This window comes from Podarcis vaucheri (assembly GCF_965113315.1).
Source record: "Podarcis vaucheri genome assembly, chromosome: 9".
Lineage (NCBI taxonomy): Eukaryota > Metazoa > Chordata > Lepidosauria > Squamata > Lacertidae > Podarcis > Podarcis vaucheri.
Genome location: NC_138767.1, coordinates 29,120,180 through 29,143,855, shown reverse-complemented (window position 1 = coordinate 29,143,855; position 23,676 = coordinate 29,120,180). Strand labels below are relative to the sequence as shown.

The window sequence follows — 23,676 nt, the reverse complement described above, 5'->3', positions numbered from 1 at the left end:
TTAAAAGCTTGTCCAAAATGCCTAGACTAGAGGCAACTGGTTGAGGAAAAGCTGCACTATATCTATGTTTTGATATCTTGATAAATCAAAAGTTCCATGACAAATACTCATATACTAGTGTCACAAGAGAATGTGAGCCACTGAAGGGTTGGTAAGGTTCACATTTCACAAACATTTGCAACTTCTGAAGCTCCAAAGGAGACATGTGCCTCCAAATCACTCTGAACAAAATCTAAGGCATTACTTCCCACTTACCTTATCTACCCTGTGATTTTGAGGTCATCCTTATCCCTGTGGTGTTCAAATGCTAGGAATAATTTCTTCATGCACCAGACTTTGCCACACGTCTTCAAGCAGATGGTCTTGTGAGACCAGCTTACCAAATTTAGCCATGAAACTCACAGGGTTGCTATTCTAAAGATTGGAGGGTTGGGGGATCTATGTATGTATGCCTGTCTGCCGGTCTGCACATGCACATACTAGGCTATGCGCAAGTATGCACATATTGGCAAAAATACCACACGAAGTTGCATTAGATTTCAGAAATCTGCTTTGCAAAATATGTATATTAATAAAAAGTGAATACCAAAATGTGTATATAAGGAGAATTATGTACTAAATGCTAGTGTATTTTCAAAGTGGTGGGTTTTTCTGCAGTGGGGGGGGGGTTGATATGGAAATGCGGAGAACTGAATTTAAGAGTGGAAAAATGAGAAACTGAGAGATATTGAAACTGACAGATTTGCTCATCCCTATTGACAACTGTGCATATATCACAGGGTCCGTTTCAGATCTGAAGAGAATTCTGGGGTACTATTTGTGGCATTGCACACGGCTGAATATGACTGCAGATTTGAAGCACATGCACATTAACATTTCAAGGGATCCTGGAGTACACATTTTGGGTTCTGCTGGGCAATCTCTTGGGACTGCACAGTATAATGGATCAGCTCTCTTAACAACCCATACCAAAATGGACAGCATCAGAGTTGTCACATGGCCATTTTAAAACAATTGCTTGGTCAGCCTCTATACCATGTAATAAGATGTTTTTAGATTGGAGAAATAGGAAACAGAGAGAAATCAAGATGGACACCCACCCCTACCTCTTCCTTTTGCAACACACTTATCTGCTTTCAAATCCTCCATGATTCTTTTCAATTGCTATTTTTGCTAATACTCAGCTTGTATATCTGATAAAAGGTTCAGTGTCAATCCTGCTGTTTATTTCACTATAAACTTTGCCCCAGCTGGTGGTGGTGAAGAGGGAGTGACTTTGTAATTGCCACAGGAGCAACCAATCCACATTCTGCAAGCCAGCTTTGGCTGGAAACAGGTGTTTGGTTATTTTAAGAAGGTGGCACAGCTATCGAAGATGCAATAAGCCACAACAGGCTCACTGTCCACAACATGTATGCCTGTAGAGAGACTATTAAATAGTTCTAGAGATCTGGCAGAACACAGAGCATTCTGTTTCTTTTCCCCCACACCATCAAAAACAACCACAACAAAAACCCAACAAACCATTGCCACACTTCTTCAGGCCATCTTATTTCCTTGCCATCTAGTTTGCTAGACTTTGAATGTCTGTGAAAAGTAGTATCACATCTTATTCACCTCCCTGCATTTCAAGCTGAATAACCTTCAAAGAAGGCTAGTCCCCAGCATAGCTGCCAATTTTGAACTGGTAAACAGGATGAGGAAGTTTATCAGGATGAATTGCAGGTTTTCAAAATTTTGGAGTAGCATCAGAAAGCAAGCAGTGTTGTTCTAAGGCAGAGGTGGGGAACCTGCAGTCTTCTAGATGTTGTCTGATTCCAACTTCAATCAGGCCAAAGCAGCATGATGAAGAATGACGGCAGCTGTACTCACCCCTTCTGGAGTCCACTTTCAGAACAGGGGTTGGGGGTGACGATTAAAAATTGTGATTTCCCAGCTCCCCCCCCTTTTTCTAAAAATGCCAGTAACATACAACTTTGGGAACTGTTTGCCTAAGCTTTAACAGGTTTCTTACTCAGGGGAACCTCCCTCCTGTCTCCAGTTTTCAACCTGATTGCCCCGTCATAAAAAACCACACCCCTAGAGGAGCAACTTCCACCCTCCCTCAAGATGCTAAAGTCTGTCCTTACAACTGGTGTTTCCTGCTTGGCAGGGGGTTGGACTTGATGGCCCTTGTGGTCTCTTCCAACTCTATGATTCTATGATTATATAACTGTCTTCCGGAAATTTGTCACAGTTCATCCCTTTAGAAAGGTCTACTGTACCTGCAATTTGCATGCAAATATGGTTTTTGAGATTTATAAGTAGGAGCAGAGCTCAACAACAAGTTGTGCATGAATTTAGGAGGCTGCCATATGACATTAGACTATTTGTTCACCTGGTTCAGCATTGTCAACTCTGATTGGCTGGACTACAACTCCTCTTATCCCTGACCATTGGCCATACTTACGGGAGCTGGAGCCTAACAACATCAAGAGGCTATCCCTCACTTAGGAAATCTTTGCTTGCCCCTGCCCTTCCCTAATCCATGATTTGCTAGGGAAAGCCCCATTTGACTTAGTCAAAACTCCAACCCCTGTGAAACTGTTTTAGGTCAGTGGGGACCTTTACACTGAACGGAGACCAGGGAGTTTCTTTAAAACCACAGGCTGGTCAGCAAATACGAGGTGGACATTTAACCAGCCACAAGCAAGTTAGGATGGAAAACAGAAAGAGAGCTTTTCAAAAGACCCGAGGATATGTTCTTGATAAAGGCTCATTGGTTAATTTACAGACATTCAAATCCCACAATTGTTGCACTCTTCCCAGCTGAAGCTTTCACCGTTGAATTTCATTCTTCCACCAATTTGATTGACATGCACCCAAAGACAAAGAAAAGCTTTGAAGCTGGGATCAAAAGCTGTCGTGCTTCTGAGAGCCTTATGGATCCACAGCATGGATGCTGTGCTACTTTTTAGGTCACGCTTGATCTCTTTTGTCAATATCTTATCAGGCCAGCCAACACCTGTCCCACACACTTCTTCACATTTTCAATTCACCCTCGAATCTAAGACTTGTAGAACTTCAAGAAGAGAAGCTAAAACAGGGTCTTCTGCTTTTCATGTTTGGCGCCTCCATCCCTTTGGAAGTGGATTATAGTTGGAGTCAGCTAGTGACAGGTAGTAATCAGACCTGGAATCCATGGAGACCATGTCAGGATCTGTCTGGGCACGTTGGCCATAGTATGCATACTGTAGACGAGAGCTGCAGGGGGCAGTGGAACTCGGGGCAGATACTGTGCTCTTTGCAGGGAAAAACGCCGCTGACTGGCTCCTTCCAAATGAAGCTAATTTTGCATGGGCACTGGGAGCAGGATGCTCATAAGCCACTTTTTGTTTCCACTCATCTGGCGGCGCAGGCAGTGTTTTCCGGCGAGCAGCAGACACGACATTTGCAGCGATCGACTCTTGAATGGTCTGTGGGCCGAAGGCATCATCCACCAGCCCAAGAGGGGACTTGGCGGCTGCTTCCCAAGGAGTCAGCCTCTTCCCAGGCTTATCAGCTGCAGGAGGTGGTTTGCTAAAATCAGGAGCAGGTTGAAACACCACAGGAGAGACGGGGGACATGGATCGTGAAGTGGCTGAAGTTGGCCATCCAGGGAGTGATAAAGATCGTTCTCCGCCTCTTTCCTAGAAACAACAAAACCTTAAATATAATGACAATCACTGAATAGCAATGTCAGAGACTTCCAAATTAAACAACAGATGGTTGGTTTGGTCTAGTGATCTACTATTGTAATACTGTGCATACAATAAGTAAGTAGCCCCTCAATTTTATAAAAAAGAACAAAGTATGAGCAATACTATTAGAAAAGAAAAAGATGGAATTTGCTGGAAAATTGTAGGAAAAAGAAATCCTCCAAGTTTCATTACCATTGCCATCTGAGATTTCAGCTATCTTTTCTTAGATCAGGGGTAGACGACCTAAGGCCCAGGGGCCGGGTGCGGCCCAATCGCCTTCTCAATCCGGCCTGCAGATGGTCCAGGAATCAGTGTGTTTTTACATGAGTAGAATGTGTCCTTTTATTTAAAATGCATCTCTGGGTTATTTGTGGGGCATAGGAATTCATTCATTTATTTATTTTTCGAAATATAGTCCGGCCCCCCACATGGTCTGAGGGACAGTGGACCGGCCCACGGCTGAAAAAGGTTGCTGACCCCTTTCTTAGATATATTGATAAAACATTTTTTCCTCAAAGGAATTTTGAGAATCTACTATTATTGCACACAAGAAAGGTCTAGAAACATAGGAGATCAATTAGCAGCAATTACTAGCCCAACCTGTTTGCAGGCTTGCAGTAGGTGATCAGGTCTGGAGAAGTATTGCAACACAGCAGGTTCACGGCCAGGAATACCAGAGCAAACAGTTAAGGGGGTGAACAAATCAAGTACATCTATGGTGGAATTCATGGAAAGGAACAGAATCAAGGAGAAAGATATGAAAGGGCAAACAGCGAGAAAATATCATAGTTCTCAAAGAGTCAAGGAAGACAAATTCAAGGAGACAGAATTTTGTGTGACTTTTCAGTTCCTTGGGTGGAACGATCCTTGACCAGACTAGCCAAACTCAATCCACATGTGATACATTCAGGTAGCTTGGGCAGGCCGCAGAAGTCAGTCCCAACCCTAAGCTTTTAAGTTTCTTGCTTTTGATTGACACATTTGACAGTGAGGGAGAGAGGATGAATTAGATAGAATTAGAGAGATAACTGAATAAATTAACTCATTGAACAGTTTAGGGATGAGGCAACTGTCTCAATCAGATTTTGTTGGACTACAGTTCCCATCATTCTTGACAACCGATCATGCTGACAGGGGCTGATTTGAGGTGAAGTCCAACAACATCTAGAGGGCCACAGGTTCCCCATCTGTTATTTCTTCTTAACTTAAAATCTCAAGCATGCTCTTCTATGAAGGACAGTTCCAATCCACCAATCATTGCTGCTGTGCACCCCCTGTTCACTTCAGGGATCTTGTGCTGGCAGATTCTGAGGGTGGCCCTTATTTGGAATTGAAAGAGAAAATGTGAGAGGATGACCTGTGTACCCTTCAGAGTACTGTACATCCTCTATCAACCTGTGCTACTATGTTTTAGCTATTCAGTATCAAATAATAATATTCAAGAGAATGATTATGCTTGTCACTCTTTGTAACAGACTTCTATCCCTCTCCCTCCCAATGATTACGTTCAATATGGTTAGGAAGGCCAAATTAAAATCAAAGCATCTGACTGAACCTAATTGCAAATGTTTGTATTCCACCATTATGATACTCTACTTAACCCTGCTCCTTTAAAATCAAAATAAAGCTTTGCCCTGATAACTTCAGAACACTCTGACCCATTTATAGGAGCAATCCATTCATAGTTCACAAATCCTAATCTGCTTAGGTAATGAGCGCTTTCATTCATAAATCCAGTGCACTGCCACCGCAATCTTCTTTCATATACAACATGCCCTTACCCTACAAACACTGCCTATTAGGCTATTCAGCTGTACGAAAAGGACTTGTTAGGCTGCAGAAAGACAAAAGGTTTTGGGACGCATGGATGGAATGCGATGAAAATTGAAACAAATATTTCTTAAATTTGTGAGTCATACCATCCTAAGTACATACAGATGGCCTCAGGTCTGTTCAAACCACTGGGTTTTACTTCCAGGTACCGTATTGCCCCAAATATAAGCCACACACACAAATAAGCCGCACCTTTAAAATTCAAGGCGTGGGGGGGGGGGGGAGACAATACCCAAATATAAGCCACTCCCTTAAAATTCCGCAGGCACTCACACCCATAAATGGCTAACACAGAAGAAAATCCTACAGCAATATCGTAAAAGCCAATTTCTGTAAGGTTGCAAATTTAAGCTGCACTTTAACTTTTCACGGTTGGAATTGGGGGGGGGGGAGTGCGGCATAAATTTGCACCAATACGATATACAGCTTGGATCCAAAGGTGCTGTTGCATGAACAGAAGGCATTGCTTTTCATATGAAATTGCAACAGTTTTAGGGGGGATGTAGGTGCACAATGGGATGTGGGTGGCGCTGTGGGTTAAACCACAGAGCCTAGGACTTGCCGATCAGAAGGTCGGCAGTTTGCTCCAGTGGGAAGGTAAACGGCATTTCCATACGCTGCTCTGTTTCGCCAGAAGCGGCTTAGTCATGCTGGCCACATGACCTGGAAGCTGTACACCGGCTCCCTCGGCCAATAAAGCAAGATGAGCACCGCAACCCCAGAGTCGGCCACAACTGGGGCACAATGGGTGAAGAAGTGGGTGAGGAAGTTACCCTGTGCAGCTAAAAGCTGTTGCGCCAAACTGTTTAGTTGAATACTGCCCAACATGAATACAGTCATACCTCGGGTTGAATATGCTTTGAGTTGAGCGCATTCAAGTTGCGCTCCGTGGCAACCCAGAAGTAACAGAGTGCATTACTTCCGGGTTTCGCCGCTTGCGCATGAGCAGACGCTCAAAATGACATCACGTGCATGTGCAGAAGCGGCGAGAAGTGACACGTGTGTGCGCAGACATGCCGTCGCTAGTTACGTTTACCTCTAGATGCGAACAGGGCTCTGGAACAGATCCCGTTCGTATCTAGAGGTACCACTGTATTCTGAGTATGGAAGTAAATTGCAGATAGATTAAGGTCTGCATTTGTGCTATCTTCCCACCACTATTTGGAGGGGAATGAGTAATGCAAACAGGTCTTCTAAATAATTGTCCCTTTACATAGAACATCCGCTTTACACAAAGTGTTTTCTGCATAGTGGAGAAGAGAAGAAGTGGGCTTTCTCATGTAATGGCTGTATCAATCTTGGCAACTTTAGAAACTGGAAGGTTTCTAGCTACCTGCTACACACATCCTAAATAACCATGCCCTTTATCTAGAAAAGTCAATGCAGGAAGTTAACTGCCATCTGCATTTTGACCAACAACATTACACAATCATAGCTTTGTGTTGGTGCAATGCTTCTGCTGAAACATAACACAAGGTTACTGTGTCACACTGACCTTGGGTTACATTCCTCCTGTTACACTGACACAAAACTACGATTGTGCAACATTCTAAGTACTTCACTCTCCACAACTTGGCATTTCAAGCAATGTGGTTTTTCTTCCTCAGGAAGGTTTTCCTTCCTCCTTTCTTCTGACTGTCTAGTCAGGTTACATCATTCTCTTCTTCCTGCTTTGTTGCTGGGGTTTGTGGCTTTCCTTTTTTCTTTGTATTTGCTTATTTCTTAAATACACTTCTACAGCTCATTCTGACTTCCTAGAATGCAGCAGCCAAACAGTGTTGTTCAGTCTCACATACTCAGGCAAGATTTTTTTTTTTTAAGAAACACCCCAAATTTGCATGGCCATTCCACCTGCCACTGAACACACACACAACAAGACAACATTTTCCATTCAAGTTACACTAATATAGTGCGGGAATATGTTGGGAATAGTTCAACCCATCACAGAAGCCTTACCCATCATGGCTAATTTCCTAAAAGTAAAAAACGTGAAAACCTGGGCTATAGACAAATGTCCCTGCATTTCCCTGCTGCCTAGCCCATCTGTCCCAAGGAGTAAAGTACGTAAAAAGAAGTTAAAACACCATATCCTATCATAATAAATACTATCAATCCTTACAATCTGGAGATATAGATGATAGATGGATTAGATAGAATAAAGATCCTCAAAAAGTCCTTACCTACCAAGGACAATAGGGATGCGGGTGGCACTGTGGGTTAAACCACAGAGCCTAGGACTTGCCAATCAGAAGGTCAGCCGTTCGAATCCCCGCAACGGGGTGAGCTCCCGTTGCTTGGTCCCTGTTCCTGCCAACCTAGCAGTTCGAAAGCACATCAAAGTGCAAGTAGATAAATAGGTACCGCTCCGGCGGGAAGGTAAACGGCATTTCCATGTGCTGCTCTGGTTTGCCAGAAGCAGCTTAGTCATGCTGGCCATATGACCTGGAAGCTGTACACCGGCTCCCTTGGCCAATAAGCGAGATGAGTGCTGCAACCCCAGAGTCGGCCACGACTGGACCTAATGGTCAGGGGTCCCTTTACCTTTTACCAAGGACAATAACTATTTTTTTATACTTGTCCCCAGTAAATCCTTGCCCTTATTTTGCCTCTGTCTTTTGAGGATGCTATAAAAAACTACCAGCTTTCCTTCTACAATGTTAATAAACCAAGCATCAAAAAGAAGCAGACACGATTTGTTTACTAACATACCCTGCTTTGGAAGTCCTGTGAGCTATTCTAAATCTTGCCTGCAGTCACATACCAAGATTCATATCTTCATTGCTGACCTGGTTCTTCATAACTGTGGAAATTTCTCTGAGCAGAGACTGTCTAGATGAAGCAGTGTTGTTATAAATGGGTAGAGGAGCAACTCTAGTAATTGGAGTTATTGGAATGAGGTGTCATTCAAGGATCACAGGCAAGAGAAGAGTAAGTGAATACCCACAGTGAGGTATGCCAACTTTTCAACTCATTTTTGTAGCTGTGCCTTTAACAGCAATGTGTCCTGCAGCAATTACCGGTAGTAGATGATGACATTCTTCTCCATGCCAGGACAAGTCAACAGCTAAAGGCAATGCGACAAGGTTAAAAAGTTGACAGCAGGATGCAGAGATGCACTTCAGTGCTTTGAAACAGTAGGAAGGAGGTGAGCAAGTGGTTCATGATGGGAATACTACCAGTCTTTGCCTTTTTTTATCTGACAGTACACCCAACAATATGAAGAGTTTGCTGTCATAGCTTTGACTACTTTGTGGTCACAATCGGATATAGCATTAAATTAAACTATGGTTTAGCATTATGTGAATAGGTCTTGGGGTTTTCAGCTTCTTTTTCCCTACTCCACTATATTCACAGGGAGAAAACTGGAAGTTTTCACTTCCATTTTTAACTAACCACAATTTATCATTATGTACAAACCCGGACAAATCTTTGGAAAACAAGTCAACTTCAAACCGTGGTTTACAGTCCTGGCTTGTTTTCATAGTTATGCACAGTTTGGGGATTTGGATGTGACAATAAATTGCAGTTAAATCAAAATGGAAGTAGAAGTTTCTAATCTCCACACATCCATGCCAGAAGACGACTGGGTAGTGATGAAAACACAACCCTACAGCCCATTCATGTAACCGTAAACCACACTGTACTGCACTCATTGCCAGCTTAAAGTGATTGCTTTGATTTTGTCTGTCGTTTGGTTCCTACAAGCTTTTGAGTTGTCATAATGAATACACTTCGTGCTAAGTCAGTACAGCTCACTTCAGTTTCACATCTCCTTAAAAAACAATGAATAGCTTATTTCATGTACTAAGAAGGCATTCACTACTGCCACCTTCTGGATATCAACGGTAAAATCACACATGGTTGACTACTAGAGCACGATACTAAGGACATTTGTTAACAGGTGCAGTGTATGTCATTACTTCAGAGTTTGGCTTAAAATCAATTGGCCATTTAAGTCTGTTAATACTTGCATGAAGAGCTGTATAATTACAGTCATACCTCGTGTTGTGTTAGGTTCATGTTGCGTCTTTTCAGCTTGCAAACGCTTGCGAATGCGGCAAAGCCGGAAGTGTATACCTCCTGGTTTCGCCGCGTGCAAGTGCGCAGAAGCATTCTGCATGCTGTGCACATGCACAGAAGCGCCGCTCTAGTTGCAGACTTTTGGGGGGGCGAATAGCACCCCAGAATGGATTGTCTGCAACTAGAGGTACCACTGTATTAAGCTTATATATAAATGTGTACAATATGCAACTATAAATTAAACTACAACAGGGAAATAATACAATATATTGTGGGAAAATGTTGGTTTCATAAGTTCATGAGTAACAATGAATGGCGGGAATTGTAAGTACAATATAAAGGAAGCTTGGCTGTTTCAAAGTTTCAACGGATGTTCCTCAGGGGGTTATCCCTAGCAGGTATGTGAATTCACAATGAACTTAAATTATGCAGGTCCATTGATTTCATGGGGTTTATTCTGACAAACATTGGACAGCATACTATGGTTTTAGCATCATGTGTGAACACAGCCACAGAACAAATACTCATAAATACATGCATATATACACCAATATTTTCCAAATCCAACACTTCATCTTCCAGAGTATGAAGCCTGTCCTCTCAAAGCACACACACACAGTTCCATCCTTTCCCAATGACATTTAAAATTTATTTTTAATGCAATGCTCCACTGACCACACTTACTGCCAACTCTTTGCAGAATTCAAATCCCTACCTGACTTTTGAAAAATAAATTCAGCACCACACTGAATTTAACGGGGTTCAGTTATTTTTAATGCAGGAAGTAGGCTTTTGAGGGATGTAAAAACCTAGCTAGCTAGCTTCCCTGCCCCCACCTTTGAATTTCTCCACACTACTGTGGAGCCCCCATAAGCAATGTTATTTTAAGGCTTCTTTCTTCACTGCATGGTCCTAGCCATTTACAGACCATGTAGTGAATATATTATAGCACTATGCAGCAAATCTGACTTGACTATTTCACCTCACTTTTGCCCATGTACACCAACATTCTCCAACATCTTCACGACAACTTTATAATGAGCAATTTTCATCCCTGAATTGTAACTTTAAAAAGTAAAGAAGGTAAAGGAGCCCTGGACTGTTAAGTCTAGTCAAAGGCGGCTATGGGGTTGTGGTGCTCATCTCACTTCAGGGCAAGGAAGCTGACGTTTGTCCACAGACAGCTTTCCAAGTCATGTGGTCAGCTTCTGGTGCAAACAGAACACCATGACGGAAGCCAGAGTGCATGGAAACACCATTTACCTTCCTGCCACAGTGGTACCTATTTATCTACTCACACTGGTGTGCTTTTGAACTGCTAAGTTGGAAGAAGCTGGAACCGAGCAACAGGAGCTCACTCCATTGTATGGATTCGAACTGCGGACCTTCTGATTGGCAAGCCCAAGAGGCTCAGTGGTTTAGGCCACAGCACCACCCACTCCCTTAAAAAACCACTTATTACAAACTTTCAAACACATATGACAAACTTGCACCCAACGAATCAGTCCATTGTGTAACATAAATACATGCACCTGTAGGCCCTAGAGGGTCTGTGGTGGTGTTCATTGGATAGAAGATGGAACAGCTCCTAAGAATAATCACATCTTATCTCAGCCCTTGAATTACAGTGCTACTTTAGTCATAAATTATCTTAGTGCCTCATCTATCTCACATTACTGTTGAGAATCAATGAAGACTTCAATGCACTTTGAATAATAACTACAGTATAGTGCTCTGTAAATAATAACGGAAACATTCCATAGGCTTGGTGACACATCCTGGCCTACTAACTTACGTGCATAACTCATCAACGTCAGTAGGGACTACAAAATGGAATCCTGCACACAGGAACACTAAATTTGGGAACAGAAGTTCATTGGGGGGCAGAGGGAGGCATTGTTATGTAGGCATGCAATTTCCCCCTACTGTCCTCTAAACTATTTACAGAGGGAGGGGGAGGGCTGTTAAGAGCGACACTGGCAGCTCTTATTGCATCCAATGAATCATAGGAAGACCTTGGGATTCTGGAGCTGTTGTCAGACTATAACATTCATGGTTGCTCTGTGTGCATTTCAAATGCTATATTGGGCCACAATTGTTTTTTCCCAGCACAAGGAAGCAAACTTCTTTTATGGAAAGTTGTTGTCACATATGCCTCTTGAGTAGATAACAACTCCACCCCTGTGAATTTGGGGCTGGGGTAAGAGGTAGCATCATACAAGTTATGAATTCATATTAGAGGCTATATAAATGAAGCATGTAATGCTACATTTGGGTTTGTTCTGCTATACAAAGTAAAGTTAGATAGTTGATTGGCAAAGTCCTCAAACACGGTAGAAGAAAAAAAAAATGGAATACTGGGAGTCCCTAACCCAAAGTCAAGATCTGTTGGTATGAGCAAGTTGTGATCCAGCACATCTCTAGCTCAGCCAACTGATTCCTGGTGCAGCCCTGCTAAGATGCCATAAGCCCCACATCTTAGCTCAGCTAGAGACAGCATGGCATAACTCCTTCATTCTGGCTCAACCAGTGTTCAGCCAGCTGAGCTGAGAATGGTGGATCTTACACCACTGTAATTTCTGAAAAGCAGGTATTCCAGGGGAGTGATATGGTGGGATCGAGTGGGGATTGGATTTACCACTGGATCCTAACTCCATTCAGCTTAGTCACATGACCTGATAAGCCAGAGCAACATACTCTGGTAAAATGGATAGTGTAAGTCAAGCTCTATTTTAAAGCCTAGCTCTCCCTCTCTCAGGCTTAGGACAGCTGAACCAGCAGGAGCTCTGCTTCTGAACAAAGTCTGTAGTACCACGCTGGCTTAATTTAACTTCTGTCAGCTTCCTAATACTTAAGAGTGCTCTGTAAAGCAGAGCTGCTTATCTATACTGAAAACAGTAGGAACAGGGACGGACTCTGGAAATATGGCACCCTGAGTGAGAACAAAATTTGGCCACCCCCATATTTATTTTCACAATAGCTCCTTCCTTTGTTATTTATTTTTATTTTGCGCCCCATGGCTTGGCGCCTTGTGCAGAGGAACTGCCTGCACCACCCTAAATCCAGAGTTGGTAGGATCATCTGTCCCTAGAGTTATGCCACTGCAAGAAAAATATTGAAACACATGGAGGAAAATGATCTTCCAATGTTGCTACCAGAATCAGCCCCATTGTCTCATACCCTGGCACTCACACCTTTTCAGAACTTACAGGGAGATTCCTCACTGAAAAGCTGGAGCAGCTGAGCATCCCTGTAATCTGGAGAGCGCGCTCAGGCAAAGGGCTGGATACCGTGTGTAAGCCAGGCTTGCTCTTATAGGGCTCTCCTTCCCCACGCCTGCAAGGGGCCCTGATTCTGTTCTTTCTTGCTTAGAGATGATCACTTGTGCATCTTCAAGAACAGTCTTCTTGGTGGAGACTTTCCCAAACAACATGAGCCTGTCTCTCTCACCAGGTAGAGGAGCTACCCCTTTGGAACCTATTGGTTCTTCAATTGCACTTGCAAAGGCTGCACGATTCCTCATTTATAGACATTTTAACTCACCAAGTACTTGTTTTATAACTGGCTTTATTTTGTCTTCACCATTGCTAGAAATCTTGTCAGCTATATTTGTGCATTTGTAATTTTGTAAGGTATGGGACCTGGCAGCTACATCAACATTTTCTTGCATGGTCTGTGGTATTTTAAATATCATATATTTGCTGCTATTTTGGGGGGGGGGGCGTCTTCTGGCTGTTCCCTCACTGCAAGAAGTGAGATTCTCCTTGTGGAAAGCCCTCCAACCTGATGTCAAGAAGATAAAGAACTAGACAACTTTTAGAAGACATCTGAAGGCAGCCCTGTATAGGGAAAGTTTTAATGTTTGATGTTTTATTATGTTTTTATATGTGCTGGAAGCCATCCATAGTGGCTAGGAAAACCCAGCCAGATGGGTGGAGTATAAATAATAAAATTATCATTATCATTATCATTATTTTATATATGACTTGCATGTTAATTGAATTGTTTGGGTTTTGTTATACTCTTCACTAGGACTTTGGATTGACTTGTTATAGCATGTGGGTTTTGTTATATTATTTTGTCATTTCTTTGAGTTGTGATTGTGAGCCACAATTTGAAAAAGTTTATGTACAAATTAAAAATCAAAACAGAAGAGAGTAAAATGTGCATCAAGTGCTTTGTGGAAGGAAAGGATACTGTGCCTTCTTATCCTGAAGACAATGTACTATCTTTCTAACACCATGATAAAAAACCCCCAGTAGAATAACAAAGCTCAAACCTGGCGTTAAAAAACCAATTCTATACTAGTACGTTTAGCAAAATCCATGAAAAATTGAAGAAGGAGCTAGATAAAGAGGCAATGAATCCATGCTTCCAGGATTAGGGTGCCACAGGATAGATGACACAATAGAAATTAGCATGCTCCACACACTCACAATGACAGACTGTGGAGCAAAGATCATGGAGACACACATGGAAGGAAGTGTTCCATAAGGGGTCTGTGGCTTGGCTTTTGAAAAATAGGGGGTCCTTGGTAATAGCTAATTGGGAACCACTGATCCAGAAAAATGGAACCTCACCTATGCCTTCATGAGAGCAACACAACTTTGAGCTCAAGGTTGTTTTCTGCTGCTCCGGAGAAGCGGACACGGAGCAATGGATCCAAACTACAAGAAAGAAGATTCCACCTAAACATTAGGAAGAACTTCCTGACAGTAAGAGCTGTTCGACAGTGGAATTTGCTGCCAAGGAGTGTGGTGGAGTCTCCTACTTTGGAGGTCTTTAAGCAGAGGCTTGACAACCATATGTCAGGAGTGCTCTGATGGTGTTTCCTGCTTGGCAGGGGGTTGGACTCGATGGCCCTTGTGGTCTCTTCCAACTCTATGATTCTATGATTCTATGATTCTATGATTCTGTCACTGTACTTCCAGAGAAGCTACCTTTGTTAAATGCTTTGAAGACCTGAGCTTACTGGAGCCTCAGAAGGCATATACATTCCATGTCCTGGGTCACTGGTGCACATAGAGCTCTTGAAACCTGCAGGTTTCTCAGCCCTGGTCTAAAGTGGCCTCCACAACATTGTAAAGTTCCCGTATGTGAACTCTGTCAGTGTTTATGGGCATTGTGAGGTTGGCCACTGAATGGTGTCATGAAGGCTTATTATAAAACACCCAGGTCTCTTGGGATGAGGGGCTTCAAGGGGACTACACTGCAGAGGCATCCCACTAGCAAATTCCACCTGATTCATTGTCTAAGCTGGATTTCACTAGAATATAAATGAGTGGAAAAAGCAAAGACCCTGCTTTCAAAGACATGAACTCACTTATTGAGGAAGAGCCATTAGCAGTGCCCAATCTTTGGTGTCACCAGTGAAAGAGTGCTTCCACTCCACCCCAAATAGAATTGTCCATTACATGGGCAAACATGTATTCCACATCTTACGTTTACAAGATAACATGATGGGGGGTTGGGGGGTTGGGACACCTCCTGCAGGTCAGGTGCGGATGCTTAATCCTTAATCACCTGCTGCTTTCCCTCTGCTGTTGCTCTTCCCTGGTCATGTCCCCCAGCTGAGCTTCTTTCTTGTTTCTGAAACCTGGCTGGGAGCAAAAGCAAAGAAAGCAACTGGGGCAAAGGAGGCATGCAGTGGGGAAAAGGGCAGGCAGTGAAGGATTAAGCACACACGGCTTCTCCCCTACAGATTCCTCTTCACCATGTACCGGTACATTCACGTAATTCAGCAAGCATGGGGCAGGGAAGCTGCCTTTGCCTGCATAACATGAAACTCCCGCCTGGTGAGTTGCCTTAACCAACCTCATTGTGGCTTTTATTAGAAGGGGATGGCACATAGGGCACATGTGCGTAGGTTTACTATGGAAGTTGGAATCCAGAGAAAATTAGCTTCTGTATGTAGAAAAACACATTTCTAATCCACCAGCAAAAGCTTAGTAACTGGCAATTTCTGAAAACTTTAAATACCCTCCACAGCTCTTCATAATTGTCTATCCCCTGCCTGTTTCATACCGCCGCAGCCTCTGCCTTAGCAATCTTTGCCACAAAATTCCAAAGAATTTGAAAACACGAGTGCTTGAAAAAACATTGCATTCCCTTGACAGATAATTCAGATTTCTGGGTGTGTGCTGTGCAGCCGTGAGTGTAGATTGATCTTCACATCTGCTCACATCTTTCTTTCTGAGTCTTCCAATAAGAATGCCAGTTAATGCTTCTTTGGGTTGTGGTTGGGTGTGAGGCAAATCACTCTGCTTAAACTGGACTGAGAGTCACCATCCACTGATGTCACTCAGACGACTCAGCAGCTGGGCATGGCTTTCAGTCATTCCTGCCCTAGGCCATATTTGAACAAGAGGTGAGAGGCGCTGTATTCTATTACCAGTCCCCTTTGCAACCCATTCCCTGTGGAGTTAAAAATGAAAAGCATCTAAAACTTTAGTCTCAACTCAGGAAGAGGGCAGGCTTTCCCCGTGTCATTGCAATAGATAGATGCAGCAGTACAATTCTCAGAAATATCCTTTCAGAGCAAATATGGGAATAGCACATTGCATTAATCTATGAGCCCTCTTCCTAAAAAGCCAAACTGGGCAGCTATTTTGATAGGCGCATTTTTTAATCCAGTAACTGCAAGTCTAATGTTCTCATTCAGGATACTGTTTTGTGGATTCAAACACCTAACACATTTATTTGTCTCTGATTCAAACAAATATTTTTGATTAGTCAACACATATTTACTCTTGTGGGTGCCCAGAGGGTGGATCATGTTTGTGAAATGCTTCAGCACATATCCAAATTGCAACTCACTGTGTCTTAGTTCAAACTTAGATTTTGAAGCAGTCACAAGTCTACTCACCACTGAAAAGGCAACTCATGTTGACTCTACACATTTAAAATAGTTGGGGAAACCAGACTGGAATAATTTATTCCTGTACAAACTTCTAGCCGAATGGTTATAGGACCCTGGGCCTCTCAACGCAATTTATAATCCAGTTCTGACTAATATGATGAGGTCTACTCACCTTACCCGAAGCAGGATTCCCAAAAGGCAGACCCTGAGAAGCAGACAGCAACTTTGAAATGCCAAAATGTGGCCAACATTTTGAGGGCCCAACCAGAGAACAACGATTGCACATTTCTCAGATCATCTCAAATTCACGGGGCAGCAGCATTGATTATTTTCTCTGTTCAGAATTTAGGAAAGTGAGCAACAAGCAGAAGGGAGAAGGAAAGGAAGGGAAGAGAACTGTAGGGGCTGTGCAATGAAGCTTTAATTTAATCTTCCCCTTCATGAGATGGTTCAGTATGAGCCTGGTGAGTGATTGGAGAAAGACGTCACCAGGCTTCTTTCACTTTCCTACCTCTGATAGTTACAGCAAAGACCAACATATATGACTGCAGAGTCATCAGCTGTAGAATCACCCTCATAACCATCTTGGCACCAATTCTGCACAACAAATTTATGACACTTCAGTTCTATTGATGTCCTACTCAATTCACACCCTATTCAGATTTAAGCGCTTGGATTTAATTGAGTTGTTGATCAGACTGAATTCATTCCACCAGAAACTGAATGGCATTTTGAGCAATTTTGGCAGAAGGAAGGAGAGAAAGGAAAAGAAGGAAAGAAAGACCTTGAAACTCTTTTTCAACTGCAGATAAAAACATGTGAAATCAAAGAAAAAGCAAAAAATACAGATAAAGAAGAAAGGAACAATTTTAATGGTAGAGGAAAAAGTACAGCAGATTGTAATTGGAAAATGAACAGAAAGAAGATCCCAAGAGGATTAAAATATTGGTACCGCATAATCTTAAATATGTTGTGTTGCAAAAGAATCCTTTGTGTACATATTTCTATGTAACATGGGCTGTTTAATTAAAATTGATACAGCCACGTTTGACTTCCAGTATAGACTACTTCAGCTAACTAAGCCTACCCTAAATATGTTGAGCTTTGGACAAGAACCCCACTGTAGTCAAAAGGACTTCTTATGACTAAATATGTTCTAGCTAGTCAAAAAGAGTTATTCCATTTGCTCTATGGACTTTGGATAAGTCCTACATGCTAGGGAATGCTCCTTTTATGTGTGAAGTATGAATTAAATGCCTCAAATGTTTCCTAAGTGTGGCAGATTTCACACTTTTTCATTTTTGGTTGGTGATTGGTCTACTTATATAGTACATGGCTGTTCTTTCAATATTATAGTCAAAATGCCTTCCACATGACTGGAGAAAAGCTGTTCTCAATTGCCTGCCCACCGAATGTAATCACATGGGGCAGTATCCATCAGCACAAAAGTTTCCATCTACACAATGGAACTGGCTCCCTCTCCCATCTCCTGTGTGGCCCCATTCCCCCTCCAAAGCTGCTCCAGAAGTTTGGAAGAAACCTCAGAGCAGATTTAGGGGTTCCATAGAAGGCAAACAGAAATAAGAGAGGGAGGGGAAGTTCTGTTGTGCACTCCAATATCCTTGTGCTAATGGAATTACTTTAATGTATACCACCAAGGGAGGTGGTAGCAACAAGGGAGGCTTGTTCACTGTGTGACCTAGTCTGTTCACACAGATAGGTATGGCTTCCTTACATAAATTTCTGTAATTGTGACATCAAGCCACAATAGTGGAAACTGGAACCAAGAAACTACCCATTGGTGTATCCCCCCCCAGCCCTGAAGGCTGCACATGGTGTTCTCTATGGAATGCATCTTCAAAGGCAGTCAAGAAATATTAAATTGAAGTAATTTTGACTGCTTGCAACATTATTTTAGTGGTATAGGAAGTGTTGCAGCATGTGCCCTTCACACATTGCTGAAACCTTGGAAATTCAAGCAGTAGCTGTTTGTGTGAATTGGACTGTAGGCAAGGCACAGCTCTGTTTCAGAGGGATTCAATGATGTGAAGCTGAGCATCAATTTCAGCACTAGACAATGGGGCAACATCTCCCATGATCACCACCAGCCTTGTAGTGATTCAGGCAATGCAAATGGGAATGAAATGGCATTATGGCCACAGTAGGTTTTTGAGGGCCTCCAGAACTTAGTATGCCACAATGGGGGAGGACTGTAACTTTGTAGTTCACATGATTTGCATGCAGAAGGTCCCAAGGTCAATCCCTGGCATCTCCTGGTAAAAGGAGTAGATAACAAGAAATGGGGGCGGGGGACTCTGCTTTAGACTCCAAAGAGGTAGTGCTAGTCAGACTAGATAACACTGGGCTATATGGGCCACACAGAAGCTTTGTATGTTCATATATATAAATACAAACTATTTTCAGACCAGACTTGGTTGGATCTGTTACTCAGCAGTCAGTACATTCCCATGAACTGTCCCTACTCAGGCACTTTCCCATTATGGCTGCATGTCCAAAATCCATTTGAATAATTTAGCCAAATCTAAATTAATTATTGTCATTCATTTTGTGATATTGGTTTAGCTAGAAGAGTGGGGAAAGTCTATCCCTTAACCCCTTTTTTAATCACCTCCTATCCCTTAACCCCCTTTTTAATCACCTCAGTGTGTGCACTCAAACTGTATTCAATGGAGTTCAGTCTGTCTAGAGTGAATACAGCCTAGACACTCAAGCGTTACTGGAGATGTCAAATATTGTTCTTTTGTATCACAACCATAAATAAAATTGGCAGAACCTAACCCTGGATATTCAACCCAGCAAACATGGCGTGGTAACAGTGTCTTGATCCTCCTGGTCCACAGTGTATTATTACTCGAGAGTAGGGTGAAAGCACAAGAGCAGAGTGAAAAGAAACACCAGTGGAAGAAGCAGGACTGGAAAGCCCAAGGTGAAAACGAGAATGTGCCTCAGCGATCCGCAGAAATATGAGGTCAGGAATCATGGCATGTCATTAGACAAGTATTTATAAGGCACATACTGCTCTGGCTGCAAAACTGGTATTCAAGGACGTGTCCCTTCAGTTTATAGTCGCTATGCTTTCACGTGAACATATTGCACCACTTCCACAGCTGTAGGACCCAGCTCATCTTCCTGGCTCCTGTAATTTTCTACTTGTCAAAAACAGAACAAAATGCTAGGCCTGAGGAGGTCAACATTTCCCCCCAAAATGGGAAAACTTTGAATAGCCTCTCCAGCCTATGGCTTTCTTCTTCCAAATCTAGTAATATTATTTACCCTTAACCAGGGGAAGGGGGAAATTGAAGAGGTAATTCATGATTGTGGATCACCAGTTTACTTTCTAATGACTCAAGTCTGCAATTGAACCTCCAGTGAGTGAAACTGACCAGTGCTGATTTGTATAAATCATTTCCCTGTAGTTATGGGGTCACGGGATCAGGTGTAACACAGCCACGTTATTATAGTGCTTATGTGAGCTAAGCCGTCACGGATCCGTTGTGGTGGTGTGTCGCCTTAAGCTGAGAATCGAGGAAATGTTGCTGGCGAATTCACCACTTTGCATGCCCAGTGGCTATACAAAAAGGAAGTAATTCATCCCTGCCCCCAACATATGGTTGCAGTGATAGTAGGAATGGGGCTCAGAAGATGCCTCATAATAGGGATTCAACTGCAGAGTTGGGCCAAGACTCCATACCTATTTTTATACACAACATTCATAAGAGACATAACATTTGAAGGCACTTTTCAGAAATAAATCTAATACCATTGCTATTTTGATTGTGCTCAGATCCTGTGGCCGACAGTCTCCCCCACCCCCCACCCCAAAAACCTTCCGTGAAACCTATGTTCTAACAGATGAATTACAGGAACAGGGGTCCCTGTGTATTTGTGTACTGAAGCACTAACACCTAGCATCCTGCTTACTTAATATGAAGTGGCACGTGCCCATCTTAGGACACTGTGCATGCTTAGCCATGAAAGAGGATTGCATACATAAATGTGTGTCATTGCAAATTGATATTCATTTTGATTCATTAAAAATCGTTCACTGTGCCATCCTATGCATGTTTACTCAGAAAAAATGCCTCACCATTTTCAGTGGGACTTACTCCCAGGTAAGTATGCATAGGATTTCAGCCTGAAGCCTTTTTTTTTTTTTGGACCCAGATTTCATGTGATAAATCTGAAAAAAATATATATTAAGTAAGCCAAGGATCACTTGAGTGCCAGATTACCACTGCAAACAATTCATTGCCAGCTAAGTGGATACTGAGTTGTATCTATGCTTTACTCTTCAATGGCCGAGGGTTTCCACACCTGTGCTGAAACACCAACTTTCTTGGCTGAGAACTTTGGCCTGGGAGCAGTAAACATAGAGGATGCTGCTGGTTCTTGCTTTGAAAAAGAAGGGTAGCCTGTCGACGCACAGGACTCAATGACAGGGCTAGAGGCATTCGACTGGAAGAAAGGTTGTGAAGTGTAGGCTGGTACAGAGTACACTGAAGATTCCCGGACATTAGAAGGAGAACCGGCATTGAGCGATCTTGAAGGTAGAGCTTGCTTTGAGGCAGACGCTGAGTCAAACTTCGCAGGCTGCTTAGGAAGTGCACTTTCCTTATTATCAGAGGGAGGTTGGAAAGTAAATAAGGATGAATTAAGCTGGTATGGTTGGTGCTTCATAACTTCCAAAGAACTAAGTGCTTTCTTAGGCTTTTTCTTGGTAGTTTTGGCAGCAGCAGGGGACTTTGACTGTGGCTTGGTAGCAGCGAGAGGATAAGATGGAGTGTAGATGGGGTTATAGCCCACAGGTGGTGGTGCTCGAACATTCGATGAATATTTCCAAGATGCTGGTAAAGACGGAGTCGGTGATCCAGCCCGCGCCATATTGGCCTGCACGGTTTCTGAGTCTACCACATATTTTTCCATCCGTGACTGCCTTTTGGCAAAGAGCTGGGCTCCTTTCCCACTCAAAGCTGGGGGCATCTCAAAAGCTGGCCCCACCCCTCCAGCAAGCACAGCATTTCCTACTGGGGTGGTGGGTGTTGTTTTGGGTGTATAATTTTGGTGTGGCGCTGCTGTTTGAGGCCCTTTAAAAGGACTGGCTAGCTTAAGAGTACTTGGGGGCTGTGGAGGGGAATAAGCAGGCTGGGGAGGAGGGTAAGCAGGTTGTGCTATGTTGACAGGTTGGGGAGGGGGATAAGCAGGTTCTACTATGTTGACAGGTTGGGGAGGTGGGTAAGCAGGTTGTGCTGTTTTGACAGGTGCTGGAGCTGCCATTTCAGGTGAGTTTGGAGCTGGAAAGATAGCAGGCTGAGTAACAGCCACAGCTGGAGGTGACCAGACTGGTGAAGCAGGCGTTGCGGCAGTGGGAGAAACCTTTAACGAGGGTTTTGGAGCAACTGGAGGTGGGACCTTTTGTTTGGCTGCCTGGATTTGCATGAAATTGCAGGCCTCTGCTCCCAAGCTGAGGTAGTCTTCTTCAGGCCCCGATTCAAAGCCTGCAGCACCACCTTTTTTGCCTTCTGTGTTCTGTACAAGGGACAGAAGGGCAGGGTTAGGGCTCAGCTTGGGGGTGTCTTTGAAAGTAAACATTGGCTTTGCAGTGCTTCTTCTCTTTGCCTCTTGCAGTATTCCAGTTCTTTTGGCAGGCACCGCAATCCTTTCATCCCTGGATGCGATCTGTTCTGTTGACTCTGTTGGAGACCATATCGCCGGCTGTGCTGGACTGGCGGCAACTGGAGACAAAACAGTTCTGTATAAGGTTTCAGGGGGTGGGCTGACCGAAGTGTAAGGCGGTGGCGCAGGGAGATCTGACAGAGGGCTCGTCATGCTTCTGGTGGGAGAAAATGGAGCCGCTGCTCTGTTTTGTACACCAGGGAAAGGCTTGGCTGTTCTGTTGGAAGCAGCAGTCTTAAGGGCTTCTGAGGATGGGTACATCAGGTTTGCTTCGGGAGTGATCCCGATGCCATTTTGCTGAATTGCTGCACCATGACTGTGGCTCACTTCTATGTAGCTTTTGCTAACATGGCTTTTCACCCGGGAAGATTCTTCCTGTTTTGCCTGATATGAGGAGGAGCTCATTTTGTAGGTGCTCTCGGTTGTTGTGGCCGCCTGGTGTTTCTCAGAGGAGCTGTGCCCTGCCTGCATCCTCGTTGCCTCCTGCTCAGCCGTGATCTGGTCCAACCGTTGACGCCTTTTGGCAAACATGACTGCCCCCTTGCCCTTGCTTTCTGGAAGCAGCTGAGACATCTCGTCCCCACTCTTTGGTTTCTTTTCAACCTCAAGCAGTCCAGTATCCCAGTCAAATGTCACGATCCGGTCTTCCTTGTCAATGTCGGAGAAGAAATCTTCATCGATTTCCGACTCACTCGTGCCTAGCAAGGTAATTTCAAAAGCGTTCTCTTTCTCACCTTCTTCACCTTCGTCTTCTTCGCCCTCGTCTTCGTAACGTTCTAGCTCCCCAGTCCCGTAGCTGACCAACGTATATTTCCTAGCTCTTTGGCGACGCTTCTTGAACATCAACACCCCCTTGGAATTGGGGTTTGGAGCTCCTGTCAGCAAAAGGGCAATGCTCTTACATTTAGACTTGGCTTCTTTCACCTGCTTCTCTGACTTACTCTCGCTCCGTCTGAGCCCTGCAGAAAAGGATTAAAGAACACATCTCAGGCAACAGCGTAACATGAGATCCATTTTAACCATAAGCTGCACAATAGCTATTTGGGGTGCAAGAGTGCAGTCCTAATCTTTCTTTCTCTAGAGCTGGAATCTTCCCCCTTATGTAAAGATGCATAGGAAAGGCATTAAGATTAATCTTTTCCCACAGTTCCAGCCATGATAAAAATTCCATAGCAATCATTCCTCCCTGGCTGACATTCTTTGCACAATTTTTTTTTCTTATGGATTTGCTAGCTCCACTTTCAAGAGCTTTTGATGTCACATATTTGCTTCTGTCTGTGTACATATATATAAGCCAGTATAATATAGAAGATAAATCAGGAGTGTCAGATAGACGTACATCTACTATAGATGCTGAGTTAGGCACACATGCACCTGGAGAAGTTTGGAGATTATGTTTCTTAACTTAAACAAGATCAATTCCTCTGAAATAGTTAAATGGTTCAGCTTGTCCAGGGATCTCCCCCTCCCCACATGTCTGAAAGTTATGGTGTAAGGAATAGGAGTTTGAATAAAACCAGGAATATTTTATATACACATACACACACTGTC

General features: G+C 43.3%; 1 protein-coding gene across 2 annotated transcripts in view; it reads right to left on the bottom strand.

The window, feature by feature from the left end:
- Positions 1 to 1,946: 1,946 nt before the first annotated feature.
- Positions 1,947 to 23,676, bottom strand: part of SYNPO2 (synaptopodin 2) — a 99,141-nt gene continuing 77,411 nt past the window's right edge. Inside the window, exons 4-5 of one of the 2 annotated variants that reach the window (XM_082236898.1) lie at positions 20,767 to 23,084; positions 1,947 to 3,668 (exon numbers count right to left, since the gene is read on the bottom strand). In XM_082236898.1, the coding sequence (XP_082093024.1) occupies positions 3,099 to 3,668; positions 20,767 to 23,084 (2,888 nt within the window). In that variant the 3' untranslated portion in view covers positions 1,947 to 3,098. Of the gene's footprint in view, positions 3,669 to 17,280; positions 19,061 to 19,090; positions 23,085 to 23,676 lie in introns of those variants that run through there. The other variant, XR_014223144.1, reaches the window with a different exon arrangement.